The following is a 27886-nucleotide window of genomic DNA, read 5'->3' on the forward strand; positions in this document are numbered from 1 at the left end:
TGAGAGTGACGTGTTAGAGGAACGTGCAATTAAAAGGGGGATAGATAGCCTGTGTCTTTTATCAAGAGGGGAGATGTCTAAAACTGAGGTTTAAAAAGGATCCCAGGGAAATATGGAATTAATGTTGGCAAATGGGATTGGTATCGTTTGGCACGATGGTTGGCATTGACCTCGTTGGCTGAAGGGCCTGGTTTCTATGATGAGCAACTCTGTGATTATCACCGTGAGAAACTAGTTATGTAATAAAGACAGTCTTTGTTCAAAGATTTATATTTTGGTAACCAGGTGTCAGTTCAAAAAGGCATTGGGGAAATCCAAAGTCAATTGCAAACAGGTTTGTTTAGTTCATCTAGATTGAGTGCAGGTATGTGTAAAAGAAATGGTGTTGATATTTCTGATTGAAAACCTTTTGTCGCAACTAGTCAAAGGTAGAAAATAAACAGGAGTCAAGTTGCAAAGGAGGGGAAGACAGTGAACACAGGAAAGTGTGACAAGGTGGAGACAAAAAGAAACTGAATGCCTCAAATTGGTGTTAGATCCTTATGTAGAGGAAAGTTACATAAACAGAGTGCACCCGTTTTCCAAGAAAACTTTGTTTTGCTAAGTATCTGTAAATAAATCAGCATTGACATTTGTATGAAGGAAAGGGAATAAGTACTAAGGTTCCTCAGTCTGCAAGAGCAATCTTATTTTTCTCCACTTCTGACACTGAAATTGTTGGGTGAGACCATGCTCGAGAAGTGCCAATAGTGCTATCTTGACCGCTCTGTGCTTTCAGAGATACACTGATATCAAGCAACAATTAGCAACAGCAGTAAAGAATTCTCAAGTTTCAGATTTTTTTCATTATTTTAATACTTAGCTGATTTCATTCATATGTATGAGTGGGTTGTAAACAATTTTTGAGCTTATTTTCTCCATTCATTGTTATTAACGCATAGTGTGTTTCATTCCTTCTATTTCTCCAATATTTTTCTTTCTGTTCTTCAGGGTGCGAGGGAAGAAAGTGTCCACTTGTTGCGACGTTTCTACAAGGTGAGGCTGGAGATGATGAATACCTTGATAGTTTTATGAAATGTTCATGTTTTTTTTTTGCAGGCTAGATTTTTAGTGCATTATATTCAAGTCCTGAAGAATGTTTCAAAAAGAAGACAAAATTTTAATCAGTTTAAAGTGAAAACACGTATTGTTAACATTTCCCTGCAAGTAAGCAGGGTAAAGTATTTTTTCAACATGATGTTTATTTTTAAAATCAGAGACTTGCATTCACATTTAAAGAACAAATATTGAGTAAATGATGGTTCAAAGGAGAATGAGGAGATTGAATAGCTTCAAGGCAAATTGATAATGAAGCTGGGAATTGGGGTGATTAAGTTGATCCCCGCTAAAGTACAAAAGAGGCAATTAGAAATCTAGTTGGGGAGAAACAATGGACTATGTAGAGAAATTTTAGGAAATAATTTATTCAAAATAGTATGGAACGGGGAAGTTTGCCAGTTTGCATTTGAACGGAGGTAACCTATGTTTATTCAGCCACAATCCAGATCCAGTTTTACCCTGCCTGATTTAGATTTTTTCACACAAGATCCCTATTCTGATTCCATTATTCTAGTTTTTGGCTGTTGTTAACGACTGCTGCAAAATTTCTAGTTTCTACATCGGTCCATTTATCACTTGAGTTCTGATGAAGAATCATTAATGTAACACGTCAACTTTGTTTCACTAACCACAGATGACGACTGTTCTGCTGAGTGCAACGATTGTTTTCTATTTTTGTTGCATATCTATTTTGATCTGTCTTATTATCCCTTTGGTCATTAAATTGCATCTGCCATCAAGTTACTTCAGCCATCAACCTTTTTCTATTCTTTACTGACACTAATTTTCTGGATCTGCAGGTGCTCAGAAGCCCTCTGTCTAGCATCTTCCAGTTCTGATTTTAGCACATTGACTTGAAACTCTATTTCTCCTTGTCTGATTTTCTGTGTGCTTCAGGCATTTACCATGACACTTGTGTTCTAACATCAAGGTTGCCAGAGCTAACTGTGTTGCCTTGGCATGCCATGGCTATTTTGGGTTTTTTTCTTTTCCTTATACAAACATTTAACTTCTTTCTGTTTGGGAAATTTCATATTCAGTTTTCTCGTTTATTTTTTTAATTTGGTTGGCGTCATTTGTAAGTTTTTCTTTCTTTACTTGTCTAGCCTGTGGTTTGTATCCAAATGTGAATTTATTCTGCAAACTAATAGCACCAGATTACGATCCTGAAGCCTAGGTCTTTGGTTATTAAAATGACACTAATTCAGAATGTGCACTATCTTGATTTTAAATAATTTTATTTATGCATGGCAGACAAAACTTTGTTTAAATTCAAACCACCCACTTCCTTGGTCCACACAAACCATCCCCTCCCCAGATACTATCCCCTGCCATTGCAGAAGATGAACACCTTCCCAATTTCTCATCCCTTGCATCCATTCAGCAACCCAGCAGTCCTTCTAGGTGAGACAGAATGGCACATGCAACTCTTCTATCCTCCTGTACTGCAACCAGTGTTCCCAATGTGGCCTCCTTTACATCGGTGACCGTTTCATCAAACACTTGCACTCAGTCCGCCAAGGCCTGCTGAATCTCCAAGATGCTGACAATTTTAACTCCCATTCCCTTACTGATCTTTATGTCCTGGGCCGTCTCCAGTGCCAGAGAGGGGCCTCACGCAAACTGGCGGAACAGCACCTCATATTATGCTTGAGTAGTTTACAACACAACGAAAAGAAGGTTCAAAGGTCAGTTTATTGTCACGTGTACCAATTAAGATACAGTGAAACTCGAATTACATCGAAAGAACAATGAATTCTCCAGTTTTAGGTAACTAACCAACAAATCTATCCCCCGCCTTCTCCCCTCTCCCCTTATCACTCGCCAGGCTTTGTCTTGCCCTTCCTTTATTCAAGCTTTCTTTCCCCCCCCCTTTCATTCTGAAGAAGGGTTCCAACTCGAAATGCCATCTATATATGTTCTCCAGAGATGCTGCCCGATGTGCTGAATTAATCCAACACTGTATTTTTTTGTAAACTAGATACTGCAATTCCTTGTTTCTCTCTTCTCTTTATTTAAACTCACCCAGGTTACTTCAATAATACAGCCCAAGCCCACACATTTACCACCAAGAAGGACATGGGCAGCAGGTACATGGGAATATCACAGTTTGCATGATCCCCTCTGAGCCCCACACCAGTTTAGGTTCAAAATATATCACCACTGCTTCATCATCATTTGGTGTGAAATTCTGGAACTTTCTACCTAACATTTCTGTGGGATTAACTTTTATAAAAAGACTGTTGAGTCTCAAGAAGATGGCTCCTGTCACAATCTTAAGGATAGTTATGACCAGCACAATATTTCTGGCCCGGCTAGAGATGCCAGCATGCAATTTTTTTTTTTTAATAAGCAATGGAAAAGGGAAAGAATTTGCGGGGCACTGGGAGAGAGGGAGCTTAATTGGAATGCTCTAACATGGAGCCACTACAAATTTGACAGATGAAAGAGTCTGCTTACACACTGTGGACATTATTTGATCCTGTGATGAGCACACTCAGTTTAAGCACACTCAGTTTAAATGCTTAGGAAAAGATGGTGAATATGTGAAACAGAACATGCATCAGAACTTTTAAGAAAAAAATCGGTATTCTGAGAACAAAGGACAAGCCTAGAGATGAAAATAAAAATAAAACCCTGAATTTGTTTGAAATCTGAATTAAAAACAAAGTGCTGAAAAATGGATTTTCTCTTTCCAGCAAATGCTGCCTGTCCTCTTGCGTACTTCCGGCATTTTTCTGTTTATTACCTCAGATTTCCAACTGCGTTTTCACTTCATTTTTATGACATAGAAGGATGTATAAGACGAAAGAATGACACTTTATGAACTTAAGACTGTTCTGAATGATTGCAATGACTTTTTCAAATATGATTCTCATGCCGTACAATTAAACTAAATCAAATTTTCATCTGAAGTCGAATAGGCTGGCTTCCAGGGCCAAAATATTTCATCTTGTTCACATTCAGCATAATTATTTTTTTCTCTGCTTCTCGGAATGCAGAAAGCAATTGTAATACCCAATCTGAGGTAACACTCGATTTATTCACAAAATGCTGGAGTAACTCAGCAGGTCAGGCAGCATCTCGGGAGAGAAGGAATGGGTGACGTTTCGGGTCGAGACCCTTCTTCCTTCTGACGCATATGGTTTTTGTTTTCAAATTCTCATGTTAATAGATCAAATGGCATAGTGGAATTGATGGGCCGAATGGCTGAATACTGCTCCTAGAACTTATGAACTTATGAAATAGCTGGAAAGTTTTGTTAAAAAAGAATTAGTTATTGCTGAAGGTAGATGCAAAATGCTGGAGTAACTCAACGGGACAGGCTCTGGAGAGAAGGTATGGGTGATGTTTCGGGTCAAGACCCTTCTTCATGCACCGAGTTTCTCCAGCATTTTGCGTCCATGTTCGGTTAAACCACCATCTGCAGTTCCTTCCTGGTTATTTTTGTTCCGATCAACATGTATCTCAAATGTTCCTTGGCCTGCTATACAATAGTGACTGCTTCATACTTCATTGGTTGTAAAGGATTTTGGAAAATAATCTGAAAATTTGAAAGATGCTAAGTAATGTGAGTTGTTACTTTACTGTATGAAATTATAGGTTTATAATTAGCAAGTTCAGGTCATTTAGTAGGCCCTTAAGTAATAGTTCATATTTATAATGGTTGACCTAACAAAGGAAGGGAAAAACAGGTACATAATTCTCTTTTGCAAGATGAACTTAAGACAGTAGAGAAAGGCCCATTTAGAGCGTATTTACACTTAGACTTGTGATTAAACTTGCAATATATGTGGCAGTCACCACAGGTATTCGAGCATTCCAGACTTTGGGTAAGATCTGTCTACAATTTGAGGCGAATATTATTTTCACTTGAATCAAAGCTTTTCTTAATGTAACAGAGCCATATAGATTGACTTGATCAGTACTGTAAGGCAATCTCCCAGATCATACTGCCGTAATAAATATGCTTGAAGATCTGCTAAATTGGTAGTAAATAGAGTGTAGTGGGGAGAAGTATTCGATTAAGACAGACAGTGAACCCGTGGTAGATAGATTCCTATGCTTATATTAAGCTTTGAGAGGGTTGTGAAATTTGGCAATATTTGTTGTCAAGGTTATTCAGGGTGGTTTGACGAAGGCAACAAGTAAACCGATGTAAGTACACAGGTGGCCTCATACGTATCATATACGCACCACCATAGTGTTTATTTTTCATAGGAGATATGATTGGTATTGAAATACTCCACTCTTACCTTTGAATTATGCTGTTTTTAAGTAAGGACCTCTGGCAAATGGATTAGCATGTTTACAGTTGGGATTGGAAAGATGAATTTAATAACTAGAAGAACTGGGAAAAGATCTGAGCAAATGTTTTCTGAGCAACGCATGCCTGGAATTAATATCACAGTTTCTATTTTTGTTCCAGTAAATGAAATCCCAGGGTTCTGAAAGCTGTATTAACAGATTTGTATAGGTACATCATTAAACATTTAAAAAACTCTTAAAGCTCACAAAAAACAACCTTTATGAGCCAAATTCTGCAAGTTGGCAAGGATGTCAATTACTGATATGTTAATATACAAGAAAATCTACTTGAGTGAATTTTTCTTGTATACTAACAAGCTGAGGTGAGTTTGAGTTGGAGAAGCTGAAAGGAGGAGCAGAAAGACAGGACTTAAAAAAATAACAGCCAGTTACCAAGGCCCCACTGTTATCGAGATGCAATAAGTTTCAGTTGGAGAAGCCAAAGCAGTTAGCATCCTGGAGTGATTGCTCCTTAATGGGTGTGGATACTAGTGGAGCAGCCGTGTGGAGCATGAACATAAAGTTTTGGTTTGAGAAACTTTAGTGAACAGGATGACATTGGAATATGGTGCAGTCTTGTGTTTTTTCTTTTTATAAACTTTCCTTGGTCTGGTGCAGTAAAGATGGTGGTTAGGGCCGTTGTACACTCCTCCAGTAGGATGTGGGAAGTCGGGGAGATTTCCAGTGTCCCAGACGACTACATCTGTGGGAAGTGCGTTCAGTTGCAGCTTCTTACAGAGCGCGTTAGGAAATTGGAGTAACAGCTGAACAACCTCAGGATCTTCTGGGAACTCATAGATAGTGAGCCAGTCACACCTAGAGTATGGGCAGAAAGTAGATGGGTAACCATCAGGAAAGGAGTAGGCATAGAGACTTGGAACTATCTAATTTGATCTCACCACAAAGAACATTTCTTTTATTCTACGACTCAATCTAGTGAATCTTTTACTGTCCTGTATAAAAGGCATGTATATCCTTTCATACATAAACATATAGCAAATTGTAAATCTAAAGTAGCTTTGCATATCCCCATCACAATTACACAGTCTATTTTCTTCTTGTATTCCATCCTCTTGCAATTAAACCCAGCATATTACTTGCAAATTTATATTTCCTGCTGTACCTAAATGGTATATTTCAATATCCTGTGCAAAACTTGTAATCGAGGAGAGTGTATTTTTAAAGCAAACCTATATCTTGAGTGGTGCGTTTAATTGACGTGAATGAATTAAACGTACCTAATAATTAAAGCATAACATGTTACAAGAAAAATAACTTCCTTCACTTGCCAAGGCTGGAAATCCTATTCAGGTGCCAATTTGTATAAATCAAACAAATGAAGCTTCACTGGGATATGCAAGTTGTGGCTGGTATAAGGCTGGTGGGCTAGATCTAAAGCATATCTAAGCCCTCAGCTCAATGTTCCTGGATTCATTGATTCATTGTTAAGTTCGGGGATGGAGCAAGAAAGCTGCACACACTAATCTCTAGCCGTGTATAACAATTGAGGCATTTTCTATAAGATACAAATTGAGATCTTTAAAGCTAAATACTGAAGAAATGAAAACCAAAATAATTGATATGACAGCCGGATTGCAGGGTGAGCCAGAGATAATGGTAATGAAAGACAAGATCTACAGAGCAAAACAAAACATGATTTCCTGGAAATTTCAAATTGTAATCATTGTGTCAAACTAGATGTGAGACATGCTATAGCAAAATGGTTTTACTTTGAAAAACACCCACAACACACATTCCAAAAATGCACCCCTTTATTCTGATTTGAAATGTCTGTTTGCAAAATGGTATTTTAATTCCCTTTCAGATATACATCAATAATTACTAAGAATATCATATTATTTGTAACCACTTATAGAATGATGGTATTTCTGCCATCTCTGCTTTAGAACATCTTTTTGAGCAGGGTTGAGCCATATGCCTCTTCAGGCTTACTCTGCCACTAAATGAAATTGGCGCTCATTTGAACTTGACCTCCGCTCTGCTTTCCTGACCACTACCCATAACCCTCACCACCTCAGTGGATCCACACTTCTTCTGCCTTGAGCTTGAATGGCAGAATGGGGTGAAGTGGGAAAAATATATCTGCCATGTTTGGAATGTGGAGCAGACTTGATGGCTAGAATGGCCTTATTCTGCTTATGATCTCCAGTATAGACGGCACAGTGGTAGAGATGCTGCCTTATAGCGCCAGAGATCCGGGTTTGATCCTGACCACGGGTGCTGTCTGTACGTTGTTTATATGTTCTCCTTGTGACCGCGTGGGTTTTCTCCGGGTGCTCTGGTGTCCTCCCACACTCCAAAGACGTACAGATTTGTAGGTGAATTGGCTTCGGTAAGTTGTAAGATTGTCCCTAGTGTGTAGGATAGTGTTAGGATGATCGCTGGTCGGCGTAGACAGGGTGGGCCGAAGGACCTGTTTCTGCACTATATCTCTAAAGTTTAAAGTGAATCCAAAGACTCATGAGCATCTCGTCATAATTGGTGTTTATCCAATTTCTATAAATTGGTCAGAGACTCAAATTTATTGTTTATTTTGTTGTGAATTGATATTTCTCTGTGTTTCTGTCTAAAAGTAACACATATTAGGGAGATCAGCAAACAAAAAGAACATTAGGAAATATTTAGCATCTCAAGCTGCAGCTTTGAGGAGGAAAATAAAATTACATTTTTTAGGGTCGATGATCTTTCTTTCGAACTCTTCTAAAGAAAACTTGGCCAATCTCAACTGATTCAGAACAAGCCTACGGGAGATGTGACCACCTGGTACAGAAGTGGAATGGTACAAATTATGAATGTGGTCTATCAAATCAAACCATTACTTGCATCCAGAACAAGGGGTCACAGTTTAAGGATAAGGGGGAAGTCTTTTAGGACCGAGATGAGAAAGTTTTTTTTCACACAGAGAGTGGTGAATCTGTGGAATTCTCTGCCACAGAAGGTAGTTGAGGCCAGTTCATTGGCTATATTTAAGAGGGAGTTAGATGTGGCCCTTGTGGCTAAAGGGATCAGGGGGTATGGAGAGAAGGCAGGTATGGGATACTGAGTTGGTTGATCAGCCATGATCATATTGAATGGTAGTGCAGGCTCGAAGGGCCGAATGGCCTACTCCTGCACCTATTTTCTATGTTTCTATACTGAACTAACTCCTCTGCTCTTCAAAATTGTGCTTTTTTGACTTGATGAAGTAGGCTTGATTGGCTAATTAGCCTAATTCTGCTCCTACGTCTTATGGTCAATGGACATGGACCTTAAGATCCCTCTGTACATCAATGCTGTTAAGGTTCTTGCCATTAACTGTAAACTTTTAGCCAGCATATCTAAAGATTGTCTCACACAGATCACTCCTTCTCCCTGCTCCCGTCCAGCATCAGGTACAGAAGCTTGAAAGTACGTACCACCAGACTTGGGAACACCTTCTTCTATTGTATTTCTGTTTGACTTGATTGTATTTATGTAGAGTTTACCTGGTCTGTTTGGATAGCATGAAAAACAAAGCTTTTCTCTGTTCCTTGGTACATGTGACAATAATAAACCAAAACCTATCCCTTGCATTCGACCTCTCAGAGCGTAATATATATATATATATATCCCAGCACAAATCAACGCGGAACATCACTGATTACATGCCTCTAGCCAGGAAACCATCTGTCCGCCGTTGCCCTCTATCCTCTCTGGATAAGCCAGTTGTGAATTCGAACTACCAAGGCACCGTGAATCCCATGTATCTTAAGCTTCAAAGTACATAGGGCAATATATTGTCCAGAAGAATGGACTGGACTAGACTCGAGTCTTTTGTATATTGAACCCCCAACCTGAAGCAAAAGTAATATCCCATGAATCATGTCTGGAGAACATGCAAAGGCAACATTTTGGGTTGAGACCCTTCTTCAGTCAGTAGAAGTGTCCCTACCTGAAACCTCACCTATCCATGTTCCCCAGAATGCTGCCTGACCCACTGAGTTGCTCTAGTACTTTGTGTCTTTTTTTACTACCAACATCTGCAGTCCCCTGTGTCTACATCCTGTAATTCATGCCTAATTGCCTTAATTTTTTCCAGGGAGACGAGATTTTTCTTGATATGTTTGAGGATGAATATAGAGTGACGATGGTAAGTGACCAGCTGAGTTACCGCGGTATATGGTATAACTAACTGAATTCTAACACAGTTCTGCTTTGCATATTTATGGTCAAACACTAAAAATCAATCACATGTTTTCACCATGAATTTGTGCCAGTCTTGCACTGGCTAAAGTATATAATAATTATTTAGTACTTCTCAGCAGTTTTTTTTTAAAGGTGACCATCAGGTCAACTTGTTGCATGTCTTCCAACGTACAAATTCCATAAACAGTGCAGATAGTTTCATCCTACACCCACACCTGAACATTTTGTCTGTATCTGTTGAGAGCATCAGTACACTGTCACTATTGCCAATAACTATCATGAATGACCGTTTTAAGATTTATTTAAAAAAATATTTAGCCTGACATAGTTATCATATTTTCCTGTCATTTAAGTGCATATTTTCAGATTATGGTTGTTGGACTAAAATTCTGAGAAAGTCCTAGTAGTGTATTGATACTGTACTGCTTTGAGCTAAACTTCCTTACCTTTTTAAATACATTTATCATCAGTTGATCATTGTTAATTGGCTGAAATTATTTATCAGAAATCCTTATTTGTGGTTGTTATTGTGTTTCAATGTATTTCTTAATTTGGTGGTTATAATTTAGTTATCTGCATTGTAACTTCATTGCTGAAGGCTTGCACTTTCTATACCAAATTTTAGTTTGCTTTATAAATTAAATGGTGACGCGTGCAGAGTTACTGATGATATAAAAGGATCATTTTCTCATTTTCAGCAGAAGGAGCATAGATATGGGTCAATTAGGCATGAACAAGATAGGAAATGAAGGTATAGAAGCAGAAAGTCATGGCAAACTTGTCACAGATGACATTACCAAATTGGCTAACTGACCTAAGTAGCTCCACCCAATGTAGCAAAATGCAATGACTTTTGCTGAAAATTCGTCAACAAGAATGGGAATGGTGTTCACTGCATTTGGTTAAATATATATTATAACAGCTTATCCAGATTTAGATATATATATATATATATTTCTAAATATCCCCCTATGGTCAGGTACTGGTGAGCTGGCAATGCATTCAAGAGCAATGATATAGGGAACAACAAAATTAGGAGAACTTAAAAACAATTGCCCCATCATGCTTGTTTTTACAAAAGTTTTGATTGCTAACGTTTGGGCTCTATCCCACCAAGAATTACATACCCATTACTTTTTACAGCTCTGAAAAGAGCTCCACCAACCACCCTGTGAAGACGGCACAAGTTTTCTCAATTAACTCAATAAATATTTTGGACGGTTCGAGGCACTCAACACCACACCTGCGAGGAAAGCTATTCCTCACCATGATGAAAAGGCACTCAGTCTCAACACAGCAGATGTCCAGAGGACCCTAAAAAGAGTCAACGCACAGAAGGCGGCAGGCCCTGATAACATACCAGGCCGGGTGCTCAGGGAATGTGTTGATCAGCTGGCACATGTCCTCACTGACATCTTCACCTCGCTGAACCAGGCTATTGTCCCATCGTGCTTTAAGACTGCTACCATCATACCAGTGCCAAAAAAATCCACAATCCAAAAATCCCAAAAAAAAATCCAAAATAGTTTTATTTGTCATTCCTTACGGAACGAGATTACTTAGCCAGCAGTACAAAAACACAAGACACAAACCCAACACAAACATCCATCACAGTGACTCCGAACACCCCCTCACTGTGATGAAGGCCAAAAACTTCCCCTCTCTCTTCCCCCATGCCCCTCCCACGTACAGACAACTCGACCCCTACCGAGGCGACCGACCCGCACAGCCCCCGCAAGGAGATGGAAAGTCCACGCGGCCGAGCCGCTCCGGGCGCTGGAAAGTCCCGCTGCCGAGCCGCACCGGGCACTGTTCAGTCCCGTAGCCGCGCCGCAACGGGCGATGGAAGGCCCTACGGTCGAGCCGCACCGGGCGATGGAAGGCCCCGCGGCCGAGCCGCACCGGGCGCTGTTCAGTCCCGTGGCCGAGCCGCACCGGGCACTGTTCAGTCCCGCCGCCGCACCGGGCGATGGAAGGTCCCGCGGCCGAGCTGCGCCGGGCGATGGACTTCCTCACCGACAGACCCCAGTCTGTGTGGGTTGGAAACAACATCTCCAACATCATCTCTCTGAGCACCGGTTCCCCTCAGAGCTGTGTCCCGAGTCCACTGCTGTTTACCCTGATGACCCATGACTGTTGTGCCAGGTTCAGTACAAACCACATCATGAAGTTCACGGATGACACAACAGTGGTGGGCTGTCTCTGGGACGACAATGAACTGGCTTACAGGGAGGAGGTGAAACAACTGGTGGACTGGTGCAACACGAGTAATCTGGTCCTGAATGTCGCAAAAACAAAGATCATCGTTGACTTCAGGAGAAAACGGCGTAGGCACCCACCACTCCACATCAGTGACATCGCGGTGGAGGTAGTCAGTAGCACTAAGTTCCTGGGGGTGCAGATCACAGACAGCCTGACCTGGTTCCTAAACACTGCATCTCTAGTCAAGAGAGCCCAGCAGCGTTTGCACTTTCTGCGCCGGATGAGAAGCGCACACCTCCCCCATCCCATCCTCACAACTTTCTACAGGGGCACCATAGAGAGCATACTGACCAATTGCATCTGTCTGGTCTGGGGACTGCAAAGCCTCAGACTGGAAGTCCATGCAGAGAGTGGTGAGGACGGCTGAGAAAATCATCAGGACTTCACTTTCTTCCATCCAGGACATTGCACATAAACGCTGCTTGTCCAAGGCCAAAAATATCATTAAAGACCCCACCCATCTCTTCAACTTCAACTCCCCCAGCCACTCCCAGTCTGACCTTTCTGTCATGGGCCTCCTCCAGTGCCATAGTGAGGCCCACCGGAAATTGGAGGAACAGCACCTCATATTTCGCTTGGGCAGCTTGCAGCCCTGCAGTATGAACATTGACTTCTCCAACTTTAGATAGTTCCTCTGTCCCTCTCTTCCACTCCCCCTTCCCAGTTCTCCCTCTATCTTCCTGTCTCCACGTATATCCTTCCTTTGTCCCACCCCACCTGACATCAGTCTGAAGAAGGGTCTCGACCCGAAACGTCACCCATTCCTTCTCTCCTGAGATGCTGCCTGACCTGCTGAGTTACTCCGGCATTTTGTGAAATAAATACCTTCGATTTGTACCAGCATCTGCAGTTATTTTCTTACACCACCCATCACCATCATGGACTGTTCACCCTGCTGCCCTCTGGTCAAAGGTACTGCAGCATACGTAGCAGAACAGCCAGGTTCTGCAATAGCTTCTTCCCCCGAGCCATCAGACTCTTGAATTCACAATGATCCGCCGCCATTATTGTATATGCGAGTTACTTATTTATTTACTTTTCTTTAATCAATTTTTATTATTTGGTGTTACATTGAAGCCAGTTGCAACGGAATTTCATTCAAATATGCACTCATCTATAGTTTTGAATGATAATAAAGTTATATTCATTCATTCAAAAGTCCCAATTACATTAGATTTAACAGATCAATGGCAGTATATAGTACACTAACTGCAACTATTTTCATTAATAATGAGTGCTTAAATGTTCTAGATTGTTTTTTTTTTGCTTTTATTCCCTCAAGAGTAAACCCCTGAATGTTGAGTACTTGATGATGGATGCATCTATCCTGTTGCCTCCTACTGGAACCCCACTAACTGGTATAGACTTTGTGAAGAGGTTGCCATGTGGTGATGTGGAGAGAACGAGACGGGTAAGCACCAGAATGATAAGAACTAATCAACTCAATTAGATTTGACAGTGATTTGCATTTGCACCATGCTACAAACTAAAATTATAATCATGAAATGAAATGTGTAGTCTTTGACTATCCTTTCGAGTTTACTTAAATTTCTTAGTGAAGTTGAGGTCGGGAAAAGGGCCTGTCCCATTTAGGCGATTTTTTAGGCGACTGCCGGCGACTGTCAAAGTCATAGAAGATCGCCGAAAAAATTAACCCTACGACAATGTCCACGACAATGACCACGACAATGCCCGCGACAAGCTAAGACAACCTACCACATAGGCGACGGCAAGCTGACGACAACCGGCGACTCAGTCTTTGCTACCTAGGACGTCCACTACGACAGGGACCACGGCAAGCAAGACAACCAATGAAAACCTGCACTTATGTGGAGGTATCACAAGCACAACTCACACGTGAACAAACCGACAGCAAGGTCCATCCAGTGAAATTTCTAGGTATAGTTTGCATTCGTGTGAAGTGTCCGTTTAAAAAAAAAAAGATTTTGGCATGCAGTTATCCATCTTTCATAGGAATATATTGTTTTTGAATAAAGTTGATTTAGGTGATTTAAAAAAAATAGGTGTCGGAATTTATAGAATTTCTAAGTACCTTATCATGACATCTCATTCAAAGATTCTAGTCGCATTCATTTTGACCATTAAAATCAAATGCTGACACTTGCTGCGCTATGAGAACACTTTTCATTCATTTATTTAGATAAACTGAGGTGTGCATACCCCCTACAAACAGCATGGCAGTAAAACTCAGTTTATCTTTGTGTTAGTAGTGTCTGTCTATGTGTGAGCTTTGGCCTTTAATAAACGTAGTGAAATGCCTGTGGATGTGCTTGCCTCATTGTTCTAAATAAATGAATGAAAAGTGTTCTCATAGCACAGCGCGTGTGTCAGCGTTTGATTTTATTGGTCAAAACGAATGTGACTAGAATCTTTGAATGAGATGTCGTGATAAGGTACTTAGAAATTCTATAAATTCTGACACCTATTTTTTTTTAAATCACCTAAATTAACATTATTCAAAAACACTATATTACTATGAAAGATGGAAAACTGCATGCATCGCGGACTCCGCCCACAATCCACACCTGGCTGTTGCAGCTGCTTTTCAGTTGACAGGTTTAGACCACAGGTGTCATGCTCGGAGGTGCCCTTAGCTGTGAAATGGTCTGACCGGACCTTGCTGTCCTTTTGGTCAGGTGTGCCATACCCCCTACAAACAGCATAGCAGTAAAACTCAGTTTATCTTTGTGTTTGTAGTGTCTGTCTGTGTGAGCTTTGGCCTTTAATAAACGTAGTGAAATGCCTGTAGATGTGCTTGACTCATAGATCTAAATAAATGAATGAAAAGTGTTCTCATCGCGCAGCGCATGTGTCAGCGTTTGATTTTAATGGTCAAAATGAATGCGACTAGAATCTTTGAATGAGATGTCATGATAAAGTACTTAGAAATTCAATAACTTCCGACACCGATTTTTTTTAAAAAGTCACCAAAATCAACTTTATTCAAAAACTCTTTGAATGAGATGTCATGATAAAGTACAGGCGACAACCTTGCAAACCTGGGGACAGCATGCGACAGCGCCTGCAATAAGCAACGATACCTGCCGACAAGCCAGCTGTCGCCAAGAAATTTCAAACCCGATGATTACTCAGCGATTTTACTGAGATCCACTACGATTTTTGGAAGACTCCTCACGATCATGCCCGCGACACCCTGGCGAACTGTCAGGGACAGCCTAGACGCTGGCAGTCGCCTTAAAATCGCCTAAGTGGGATAGGCCCTAAAAACTTCTGTAGTTTAGTTTAGAAATGCAGCGCGGAAACTGGCCCTTCGGCCTACCGAGTCCCCACCGGCCAGCGGTACCTGCACATTAACACTAGCCTACACGCAATAGGGACAATTTACACTTATACCAAGCCAATTAACCTACAAACCTGTTCGTCTTTCGAATGTGGGAGAAAACCGAAGATCTCTGAGAAACCCCACACGGTTACAGAGAGAACATACAAATTCCATACAGGTAGCACCTGTAGTCGGGATCGAACCAAGATCTCTGGCACTGCAAGCATTGTAAGGCAGCAACTCTACTGCCCTTGTTCTTAGGTCTGTAGTTTTTAGATTTGTGCCATATGACTTTGCAAGTTTTAACTTCCCTCTTGGAAACATGCGTTTAACATCTGCAATGGGATATGACATTTCCTCTTTAAATTAATGGAATTATGTAAATAGTTACCAAATAAATGAATTGTTACAAACTTTTAACTTGTATTCAAGCTGAACTAACACTTTTTATTTTTCTTTAATTTAGGCTATTCGAGTTTTCTTTATGCTTCGTTCTTTATCCCTACAACTCCAAGGTGAGCCAGAGACACAACTGCCTCTGACACGGGAGGAGGATCTGATTAAAACAGATGACGTATTAGATCTAAGTAAGTAATTTCAGTCCATTGGTATTGCTGGTTCTTTTTATTATATTTCTTACTGTAGCCACCAAAGGGCTGCTTATATTTATTTTATTTTTTCATTTTCAGTAAAAAGCATTTGCAACCTGGATTCACTGGTGATCTTTTCCTTATTCCAGATTGTAGAGTTAAAGTCTTCATTTATTTTCAGAGAAGCAATGAGAAAATCCATGAAAGATTAACATAATAAAATCTTCTTGATCTTTGAGTAAATGAACATTTAGGAAATGCATTATTTTGAGAGCAACCTGTGTTTGAGATTCTTTCAGGGAATCTTGCAACTTTGAGGGATGTGCATTATTTTGTTTTTAAACTGGACCCAATAAGGTGTTTGATCTAAGTTATGCTGATTGACTTGGAATTTGGCCGTATACCATCTCTTTTCATTTGTAATCCATGCATCGAGCGCAAAACATGTCTTGTAAATCAGTTATACAGTTAATACCAGTGAAATTACCTTGGCTTCAGATCAGATGTAAGCTACTATACCAGTGGCATGTATGTTCAGATCCCCTATAAGATGTATAGGAAAGAAAAGCAAGGGAAATGATAAACCGTCCTGATAGAATAGATAGAAATAAATATCTACCGGGGAGTCATAAACTTAAGTCAAAGCAGTATTATTCAGGAGAGAAGTTAAGAAATATTCCTTCAAGCAAAGGGAGACAGAATAGAGAAATTTTGAAGGAAAGAAGATATAAATAACATGGAGAAATACAGCTAAATCTCTATAGTGAAACATATTAATCTTACTTTACATTTTTCTCAATCTAACTTCATTTTATTCATGTAAACCAAGGTTTTCCCAACCAGTAAATGTCTGTTAATGGCTACATTTAAATTGGAAGAGGCCATAAGTATCTATTGACCTTTAGCTGTTTGAGTTCACATAATCTATATACTAAAACTCTTGTTTGTTTCTTCCTGAAATACAGCCAAAACGGTACCCGATAGCGCGACAATTTTAGACCCACCTTACTCACTGTTGTCCCTTTGGTGCTAATGGAAGAAGTTCCATTGAAATCGGTGTAATATTTTAAAAGTTATTCACATGTTAAAGTTTAAATCTATCTCCTAGGGAGGGAGGGGGGAGGAGGGAAGATAATGGGGGTTGAGCGGGAGGGGAAGGGGAAGGAGAGGGGGAGGGGAAGGGGGAAGGAGAGGGGGAGGGGTGCGGGGGTGGAGAGGGGAGAGGGGAGGGGAATGGGAGGAGCAAAGGGTGCTGCACCAATGCAGGAGAGGTTTGGGCCCAACAGGTCCACTTGGTCTAGTCTTACTTAAAGATCTTACATAAAGGACTTTTGACGATGTCAAGGTGTACTAGTACTATTGTACTAGTATGTCAAACAAAGGCAATTCTAATCACAGCAGAACTTATAGAGGTTTTAATGTAACTGATTGAGGGATTAGAGGGAAATGAAAGGAATCTTTTCACCAAGAGAATGGTGGGAGTCTGAAACACGCTGCCTGAAAGAATGAATGGCAGAGGCAAATATTCTCACTGCATTTTAAAATTATTTAAAAGTGTGCCTGAAGAGCTGTAATCTTCACACAGGGAGGAATTCCTCCTGCATCATAATTTTTCCAATGATTTTACGATGTCACAGTCAACTAACTACATACAGTGGCCTCCATAATGTTTGGGACAAAGACTTATCATTTATTTATTTGCCTCTGTATTCCACAATTTGAGATTTGTAATAAAATCACATGTGGTTAGAGTGCACATTGTCAGATTATATTAAAGGGTATTTTTATATATTTTGGTTTCACCATGTAGAAATTACAGCTGTGTTTATACATAGTCCCCCCATCTCAGGGCACCATAATGTTTGGGACACATGGCTTCACAGGTGTTTGTAATTGCGCAGGTGTTTTTAAATGCCTCCTTACTGCAGGTATAAGAGAGCTCTCAGCCCTCGTCTTTCCTCCAGTCTTTCCATCACCTTTGGAATCTTTAATTGCTGTTTATCAACTTGAGGACCAAAGTTGTGCCAATGAAAGTCAAATAAACCATTATGAGACTGAGAAGCAAGAATAAAACTGTTAGAGACATCAGCCAAACCGTAGGCTTACCAAAATCAACTGTTTGGAACATCATTAAGAAGAAAGAGGGGGGGGGGGGGGGCGTGTCCAATGCTTGGCTGAGTAGACATAACTTTCAGCACTCCCGAAAACAAAGCCCTAAACTGCTAAAAAAAGACGAACTAAAGGAATCAAGTACTTTAAATAAAATCAGAAAGAATACAGAACGTACAGATGCCTTCCAAGAAAGTAAAAGGAGGAGTACAACTGCCACAGAAGCAAGCAAAAGAATCAAGGAAAAAAATCGAAGGAAGGCCCACAGCTCTGATGGAACAGGGGACTAGATTTGGTGACCCCTCGGTAGGCGGTGAGTCTGGGGAGGGTTCCGGTATGAAGCTGGAATCTACTACTCCCAGCAAGCGCTCTTTGACTCGGGTCAAAATATGAGGGAGTCGCCGTGAGTTATCAAAAAAGCCCACTGTTTGCCGAGAGGCTGCTGATGTTTTGTCTGTTTTGTCTGGAGTTTCGGACTCGAGTGACGATGAGGTAACGGGAGACTCCACTAGCAGTGGAAGTGGAAATGAAGAAGAGGAAGAAAAGCAAGAAGATACAGAGACTAATATGAAAACGATGCTTCAAGAAATTATTAACAGGCTCAAGAAAATTGAAGGAGATAACAAATTAATGAGGAGAGATAACAAGAAATTTCGTAAGGCTTTGAAAAAAATGGAGGAGAAATTTCAAACAGTGACAAATAAAGTGGATAATATGCAAATGGAAAATGAAATGTTAAAATCTAGAGTGGAAAAAAATGAAGACAGTATTACTGCAGCAGCAATTGAAAGTAAAAAGACGGCGGAGAAGTTGGATGCCTTGGAAAACTATAGCAGGAGAAATAATGTTAAAATTGTTGGTTTGCCAGAGGGAGTGGAGGGGGAAGACCCAATTAACTTTTTTCAAGATTGGATAGGGACCACTCTGGGAATAGATAAACAAGGTCTGATGGAAATAGAAAGAGCACATAGGGCTCTAAGACCGAAACCCTCGGCTAATCAAAAGCCAAGATCTGTGTTGATTAAATTTTTAAGATACCAAGATCGAGAATTGGTTTTCAAAACAGTCGGGAATAATATAAGAGAGGGAAAACCAATAGAATATGAAGATACTAAAATAATCTTTTACCCAGACATCAGTAATGCCTTGTTGAGCAGAAAAAAAGAATTTAATAAGGCAAAAAATGTTCTATGGAAGAAAGGCTATAGGTTTATTTTACTGCATCCGGCTACTTTGAAGATTATGATCAACACTGGAGAAAATAAATTTTTTAAAGACTTTGTCAAAGCAGAAGAGTATGCGGAAGAATTGCCATCGAGAAATGCTTAAGAAGATTCATGAATGATTGATTATTAATAATATCTGTATACTATAGAGGGGATTAACTGTATTAAGGATTGTTAATTTTTAGAAGTACTTGATATATCGGGGGGGTTGGAGAATGTGGATGCTCCACCATAATCATGGGCACAAGTGTGGTGCGGACCACACCTCGTATAATAGAGGGGGGTAATGTTGCTAATCTATTTATTAACAACATTAGAGGGAGGGTCTATTTCTCTATCTTTCTTATTTCTTTTCTGTTTTTATACCTGGACTATGGAGGGGAGCACACTGAAATACGGCACAATGTAAATACCGGAAGAGGTATCAAGGTAAGGAAACGGAAAAAAAAAGGAATGAATGGATAACACATTAAATTTTTTAAGCTATAATGTGAATGGGTTAAATGGACCGATAAAAAGGAAGAGAATTTTAACACAGATGAAAAAATTGGAAGTAGATATAGCTTTCTTGCAAGAAACACATCTAACGGAAAAAGAGCATCAAAAGTTAAAGAGAGATTGGGTAGGAAGTATGGTCGCATCTTCTTTTAACTCAAAAGCAAGAGGGGTTGCTATCCTATTTAAGAAAACGCTACCAATTAAGATACAAAATATTGTAAGTGACCCAGTAGGTAGATTTATAATTGTACATTGTCAAATTTTCTCAGAATTGTGGACTTTAATGAATATATATATGCACCAAATACAGATGATGAGAAGTTTGTGCAGGATACTTTTCTAAATCTAGCGGAAGCACATGAAAATATATTGATAGGGGGAGATTTCAATTTTTGTTTAAATCCAGTAATGGATAGATCATCAAGGACAACGACAAGGACAAGAGCAGCGAAGACAACCTTGAATTTAATGGAAAGTTTAAATTTAATAGATGTTTGGAGGAAAAGCCATCCCAAGGAAAGAGATTACTCTTTTTATTCCAATAGACATGATACATATTCTAGAATAGATCTATTTTTGATTTCAGCTCAATTAAGCGGTAGAATAATACAAATAGATTACAAGGCTAGATTGTTATCGGATCACTCACCATTATTAATGAAAATTACGATGCCAGATAAAGAACAGTCAGTGTATAGATGGAGACTCAACTCTTTATTATTGAAAAGACAAGACTTCTGTGATTTTATTCGAGGACAAATTGAATTATATTTGGAGACAAATTTAAATTCAGTGGATGATAAATTTATTGTATGGGATGCAATGAAGGCTTATTTGAGAGGCCAAATTATAAGCTACTCATCTAAGATAAAGAAAGACTATAGGAAGGAATCTGAAAGATTAGAAAAAGAAATCACCGTATTAGAAAAAGACCTACAGAAAACTTCTTCAGATACAAAAAAAACACAACTTGCAAATAAAAAATTTCAATACAATACTTTACATACTCACAGAACAGAAAAACTAATATTACGAACTAACCAAAGATATTATGAATTAGGAGAAAGAGCGCACAAGGTATTGGCATGGCAACTGAAAGAAGAACAAATATCAAGAACAATAAATTCAATTAGAACAGATCAGAACATTATTACTTATAAACCTAGAGAAATCAATGAGGTATTTAAGCAATTCTACACTAATCTGTACCATTCTGAATCTGAAAAGGATGAAATTAAGATAAATAATTTTTTATCCAAGATACAATTACCAACAATCTCTAATGAGGAGCAGATGGGACTAAATGCCTCCTTTACTTTGAGAGAGGTGGAGGAAGTATTATATTCTTTACCAAGTAATAAATCTCCAGGGGAAGATGGTTTTCCGCCTGAGTTCTATAAAAAATTTAAAGATTTGTTGTTACCACTATTTATGGAAGTGATACATCAAGCGGAAAAAACTTCTACATTACCAGACTCCTTCTCATTGGCAATTATAACTGTAATTAAAAAAAAAGGGAAAGACCCTTTAAATGCATCTTCTTATAGACCAATATCATTGTTGAATGCAGATTATAAAATAGTTGCTAAACTTTTAGCAAGGAGATTGGCAGAATATTTACCGAAGCTGGTTAAAGATGACCAAACTGGATTTGTCAAAAAAAGGAAAATATCTGATAATGTAGCAAGATTTATAAGTATTTTACATTTAGCACAGAAAAGAAAGGAATTGAGCGTAGCAGTTGCTTTAGATGCTGAAAAGGCGTTTGACAGGTTAGAATGGGATTTTTTATTTAAAGTATTAGAGAAGTACCGATTAGGAAATGGTTTTATTAACTGGGTAAAAGCTCTTTATAAACAACCTAAAGCCAAAGTGGTGACAAATGGCCAATCTTCTCAATCATTTAATTTGGAAAGATCTAGTAGACAGGGATGTCCCTTGTCACCGGCTTTATTTGTATTGGCCATTGAACCTCTAACAGAGCTAATAAGAGCAGATTTAGATATTAAAGGATTTAAAGTTAATCAGGAAGATCACAAAATTACTTTATTTGCTGATGATGTCTTAATTTGTCTTACTAGACCATTGGAATCCTTAAGAAAATTATATTTCAGACTGGAAGAATATGGGAAAGTATCAGGATATAAAATTAATAAAGATAAAACTGAAATAATGCCTCTTGTTGAAGGCAATTATGATCAATGTAAAAGAGAAAGTCAGTTTAAATGGCAAAAAGAAGGCATTAAGTTTTTAGGAGTTAATGTAGATAATAAGTTAAATAATTTGTATAAATTAAATTATAAACCACTAATAAAAAAAATAGATGAGGACCTGAAGAAATGGATGAATCTTCCAATTACATTGATAGGGAGAGTGAATTGTATTAAGATGAATATTTTTCCGAGGATACAGTATTTATTTTCAACACTGCCTATACCTTTGCCAAATAAATGTTTTCAAGAATTGAACAAAACTGTGAGGAATTTTCTTTGGAAAGGTAAAATGCCAAGAGTGTCTCTGGAAAAATTAACATGGAAATTTGAATTAGGTGGATTGCAATTACCAAATTTTAAAAATTACTATCTGGCAGCACAAATGAGTTTTATTTCATCCTTTTATCGAGAGGGTGGAAAAACAGCATGGGTTAAAATTGAAATGGATAAAATAAAAGAATCTTGTCCAGAGGAATTTATATATAAATGGGAAGCGAAGCTATTAGTTAAGGATAAAGAGTCACCTTTGCTAAAACATTTAATTAATACATTGTTGAAAACAGTTAAAGTTAAGGATAAAAGATTTTTCTTAACAGCTAAAACTCCATTAGTAAAAAATGGATTATTGCCGTTTGCTTGGAATAATCAAATACTACAACTCTGGGAACGGAAGGGTATTAAAAATATAGGAGACTGCTATGAAGGGAATATCTTTTTGACATTTTCGCAATTGAGAAATAAATATCAAATTCCAGGGAATAGTATCTTTTTCTATTATCAATTACAATCTTTTTTAAGGGAAAAGTTAGGTAATTCAATGTCTCTATTTCAGATTAAAGGAATCGAATCCTTGATTCAGGGCAAGGGAATGAAAAAATTTATATCATCAATGTATAAACTACTACAGATATCTAGTCCAAAGATAGGAATTCATAAAGCAAGACAAAGATGGGAAACAGATCTTAATATTATTATTGATGAACCAAGTTGGGAAAGACTGTGTTTGGATAGTATGAAAAATACTATTAATGTGAGATACAGCTTAGTACAGTATAATTTTTTGCAGCAACTATATTTAACCCCGGAAAAATTAAATAAATTTAAACCAAACTCATCTGAAAGGTGTTTTAGATGCAACCAAGACGTGGGCACTTTTATACACTCTACATGGGCATGTCAGAAGGTAATTCCTTTTTGGCAAGACCTAAAAAAGTTTTTAGATCAATTGATGAATAAGATCATACCAATGGATTCAAGGTTGTTTTTGCTAGGAGATACAAAAGGAATAATACCAAAGCTAAGTTTGGATAAACATCAAGAAAGATTTCTCAAAATATCATTAGCAGTAGCAAAAAAATGTGTTGCGGTCACATGGAAAGAACAAAATGAAATAAGATTTGAAAGATGGCATGCAGAAATGCGGAGTTGTATCCCATTAGAAAAAGCAACGTATAATCTGAGAAATGGATATGACTTCTTTTTGAAGGTGTGGAACCCATTCATGGCAAAGCTAGGATTAAGAATAGGAGGTAGTTAAATTCAGGATTGCTTTGATACCTAACAAGAATTTTAAAAGAAACTACTCGGAAGTGACTCCCTCAGGACTCCAGGTTTTTCTTTTTCTTTCTTTCTTCTGCTTTTTCTTTTTCCTTCTTTTGAACTGGGGGGTGGGGGGGAGGGGAGAAAATACAGAACAATACGTGTATAATCGAAGTTATAGGTCAGTGACTATTGTTTACTAAGGAATGTAAAATGTATAACGTATGGGTTCTGTTAAAATTTAAATAAAATATTTAAAAATAAAAAAAAAGAAGAAAGAGAGCACTGGTGAGCTGACTAATCACAAAGGGACTGCCAAGCCAAGGAATACCTCCACAGCTGATGACAGAAGAATTCTATCTATAATAAAGAAAAATCCCCAAACACCTGTCCGACAGATCAGAAACACTCTTCAGGCGTCAGGTGTGGATTTGTCAATGACCACTGTTTGCAGAAGACTTCATGAAAAGGAATACAGAGGCTACACTTCAAGATGCAAACCACTGGTTAGCCGCAAAAATAGGATGGCCAGGTTACAGTTTGTCAAGAAGCACTTAAAAGAGCAACCACAGTTCTGGAAAAAGGTCTTGTGGACAGAGAAGAGGAAGATTAACTTATATCAGAGTGATGGCAAGAGCAAAGTATGGAGGAGAGAAGGAACTGACCACGATCCAAAGCATAAATCTGTGAAACACGGTGGTGGGGGTGATATGGCCTGGGCATGTATGGCGATGGCTGCTGAAGGTACTGGCTCACTTATCTTCATTGATGATACAACTGCTGATAGTAGTAGCATAATGAATTCTGAAGTGTATAGACACATCCTAGCTGCTCAAGTTCAAACAAATGCTTCAAAACTCATTGGCCGGCGTTTCATTCTACAATGATCCCAAACATACTGCGAAAGCAACAAAGGAGTTTTTCAAAGCTAAAAAATGGTCAATTCTTGAGTGGCCAAGTCAATCACCCATTCTGAACCCAAATGAGCATGCCTTTTATACACTGAAGAGAAAACTGAAGGGGACTAGCTCCCAAAACAAGCATAAGCTAAAGATGGCTGAATTACAGGCCTGGCAGAGCATCACCAGAGAAGACACCCAGCAACTGGTGATGGCCATGAATCGCAGACTTCAAGCAGTCATTGCATGCCAAGTATATGCAACAAAATACTAAACATAACTACTTTCATCTACATGACATTGCTGTGTCCCAAACATTATGGTGCCCTGAAATGGGGGGACTATGTATAAACACTGCTGTAATTTCTAAATGGTGAAACCAAAATGTATAAAAATACCTTTTATTAAAATGTGATAATGTGCACTTTAACCACATGTGATTTATTTCTATTACAAATCTCAAATTGTGGAGTACAGAGGTAGGTAAATAAATAAATGATGGGTCTTTGTCCCAAACATTATGGAGGGCACTGTAGAACCATAGAAACATAGTAAATAGGTGCAGGTGTAGGACATTCAGCCCTTCGAGCCAGCACCGTCATTCAATATGATCATGGCTGATCATCGAAAATCAGAAACCCCGTTCCTGCTTTCTCCCCATATCACTTGATTCTGTTAGCTTTAAGAGCTACATTGAACTCTCTCTTGAAAACATCCAGTGAATTAGCCTCCACTGCCTTCTGTGGCAGAAAATTCCACAGATTCACAACTTTAGGTGAAAAGGCTTTTCCTCATCTCAGTCCTAAATGGCCGTGACCCATGGTTCTGGACTCCCATAACATCATGAACATTTTTCCTGCATCTAGCCCGCCCTATCCCTTAAGAACTTATATGTTTCTATAAGATCCTACAGGTAGATGGGGTCCACATGGATGTTGCTGATTTGCATTGAAAATACTTGCTCAGTTTCCTTGGTTTCCAATCAGGTTTTAACAGTTGAAATTGTTGGCCAACGTAGATGCTATAGTATGTTTTTCCTGAAGTACTGCCCAAACCCTCCGAATTGATTCGTATCAGAACTAAAACTTACCATATCGACCCATCGGTAGCTTTGAGCTTTGTTCTACTATGCAATTTTAAAAAAGTCAATTTTCTTGCAATAGAGTGACAACTGTGGGGACCTAATTTGGGGAGTGGGATTTGAGTGTGTTGTGACAAAGATGCTGTGGGCAAGAAAGTTGTCACATGCAACAAAAGGTAGACTTAGTGGCTAAAGTAAAATGTATTTAAGATAATCGTCTGTGAGGGGTCAATTATTTTTCATTTGAAGACCTCTTGAACCTGTTTCCTCTGTTCTTAGAGAGCAAACATTCCTGTAAATGTAGGATCTGGCCAAATAAACAATCAATGTAATTGAGAATGCTGAAGTACTGTCGATATTGAATCATTGGGAGAAGCAAAAATGGGAATCTATCAATTCTGTGAAATATTGCTCCTGTTTTGCATGGTTCTGCATTCTTTTTCTAACTACTCAGTCAATGGTTGGCTAACCCAGTGGTTCTTGATTTGTCATCTAAAAGAAAATATATATTTGACAAATTTGAGGTAGGGACTTGAATCCACTTTATTAACTTGTCTGTGTACCATGCTTATAAATATCATGTAACAAGCTACACTTGTTACGACTGCCATGAAGTGCCGCTACTTTGGTTAGCTGCCACCGATCGGACTTCATTGTGGGATCTCAGTTAATCCAAATAATTGAAGATTATCGGGCATTTTGTAACATATCAATAAATAGGCAGCATTCTAACAAGGTACAAAGTTATTCTTGCATCTTCCATTTTCTGCTGGTGTATCTGAGTAGATTTTTCTTATCATGTTAGGACAGCTAACTCAGTATTGCATGGATTCATCAGTGCTGGTAATGCTTGGGTATTTAAAATTGTAAAACATCCAGAAGAGAAAGGATTCACCTGTGGTATTTAGAGCTTGCGAAAAGTAACAATTTTTTTGTCATTATTCAGTAATTTAGATCAGTTGCCATTTTTATGTTTTCTGGGAATGTAGTACAGTCATTGTCAGCTAACACATTCTGTATGTAATCGCTGCTTGCGTGAAAATGATACCAGTAGTTTTACTTAGATAATAAAAGTTGCCATTTTGATTGGATGCATGGTAATGTAAAAATATGATTCCTCTCCCCTTAATCAAAAGCAGTTAATCATTAAGAAAGGTACCCACCCATCACAATGTAACTTTAAATTTTAAAATAGATTCCATTCTATAAACAGTTTTTATATGGAACAGGAAAAAAAAGGTGTGATGAATGGTACCACAATAATTTGACTTTATTAATTTTGAGGCATGGTAAAATCTGAAGGAAAAATATACTTTTGTCACAAATAGTCATATTCATCGTGGAAGTGGGTTGCCAGAGTTTCAATTTACTAATTTTGTTAATGTATATAAACCACAACAGTTGACCATTTTACAATGCTTAATGCATATTCGCTGTCCGAAAATAAAGATTATCTATTCAGATTTTATGGTGAGTTGTGAAATTGTGATGCTATTTTTACTAGAGCAATACAACAAAATGGTATGAACATTTGTTCTGTAACATTTGTTCTGTAACATGCCACTCTGAAAGAAAGTTAAATAGAGATGAATGCTGTCATCCTTTAAGTGAAAAGGATGTGCTCGCATTGAGATCATTAAGGGACAAAATGAAACCAATGTGACCACCCAAATTGATTCAAATGTTAACTTAATTGCATTCGTTGTATTCTAAAGTAATGTGTTGTGCATGGCAGCAATCCTCAACTTGAGCCAATGATTCTCTGCAAGCTATTGCTCTTTCATCAGTTGCCTTCTCATCTTGCAAGATAAGTTCATTGTCCCATAGTACTTCCATTGACACATCATGACCAACTACGTTGATAATGATAACAAACTGGGGCATTGCCTTGAGTAAAGGCCAATGGCTAAGAAAATGCAGGGGAGCAACTAAAATAAAATTTGGCTTCCCTCCATTAAACTTCAGGATTTTTTTAATTTGCCAGAGCTTTGGGTCATGGTCTGCAATGTGGTTTGAAATAAAAGCAGAGCATTCCAAAAACAGTCAGCAGGCCAAGCGACTTATGGTTAATGCTTCAGGTTCAAGACATTTTGCCAGAACTGGAAAAGAGGACAAATAACCTAGTTTTCAGCAGCAAATGGTGGTGAAGGTGTGGAATTCTCTGCCTCAGAAGGCAGTGGAGGCCAGTTCGTTGGATGCTTTCAAGAGAGAGCTGGATAGAGCTCTTAAGGATAGCGGAGTGAGGGGGTATGGGGAGAAGGCAGGAACGGGGTACTGATTGAGAGTGATCAGCCATGATCGCATTGAATGGCGGTGCTGGCTCGAAGGGCTGAATGGCCTACTCCTGCACCTATTGTCTATTGTCTATTGTCAAATATGATGAGGGAAGGATGGGTAAATAATAATAATAATATAATAATAATATTCATTTATTGTCATTGCAACGAGTACAACGAAATTAAAAAATAGCCAATCCTGACGGTGCGTACAAACATATATGCAATAAATGCAAAAACAAATAAATACATAAATACAATTAAATACAATTATATTAAGTACAAGATTTTTTAACGG

The 27886-nt window shown here is 38.6% G+C and overlaps 1 protein-coding gene across 6 annotated transcripts in view; it reads left to right on the top strand.

The window, feature by feature from the left end:
- clec16a (C-type lectin domain containing 16A) overlaps positions 1 to 27886 on the top strand; it is a 172602-nt gene that overhangs the window by 92315 nt on the left and 52401 nt on the right. For all 6 annotated transcript variants that reach the window (XM_078418213.1, XM_078418218.1, XM_078418216.1 and 3 more), the window contains 4 exons: positions 991 to 1035; positions 9485 to 9535; positions 13136 to 13264; positions 15624 to 15744. In XM_078418213.1, the coding sequence (XP_078274339.1) occupies positions 991 to 1035; positions 9485 to 9535; positions 13136 to 13264; positions 15624 to 15744 (346 nt within the window). The remainder of the gene's footprint in view (positions 1 to 990; positions 1036 to 9484; positions 9536 to 13135; positions 13265 to 15623; positions 15745 to 27886) is intronic.

This window comes from Rhinoraja longicauda, chromosome 21 (assembly GCF_053455715.1).
Source record: "Rhinoraja longicauda isolate Sanriku21f chromosome 21, sRhiLon1.1, whole genome shotgun sequence".
Taxonomy (NCBI): Eukaryota; Metazoa; Chordata; class Chondrichthyes; order Rajiformes; family Arhynchobatidae; genus Rhinoraja; species Rhinoraja longicauda.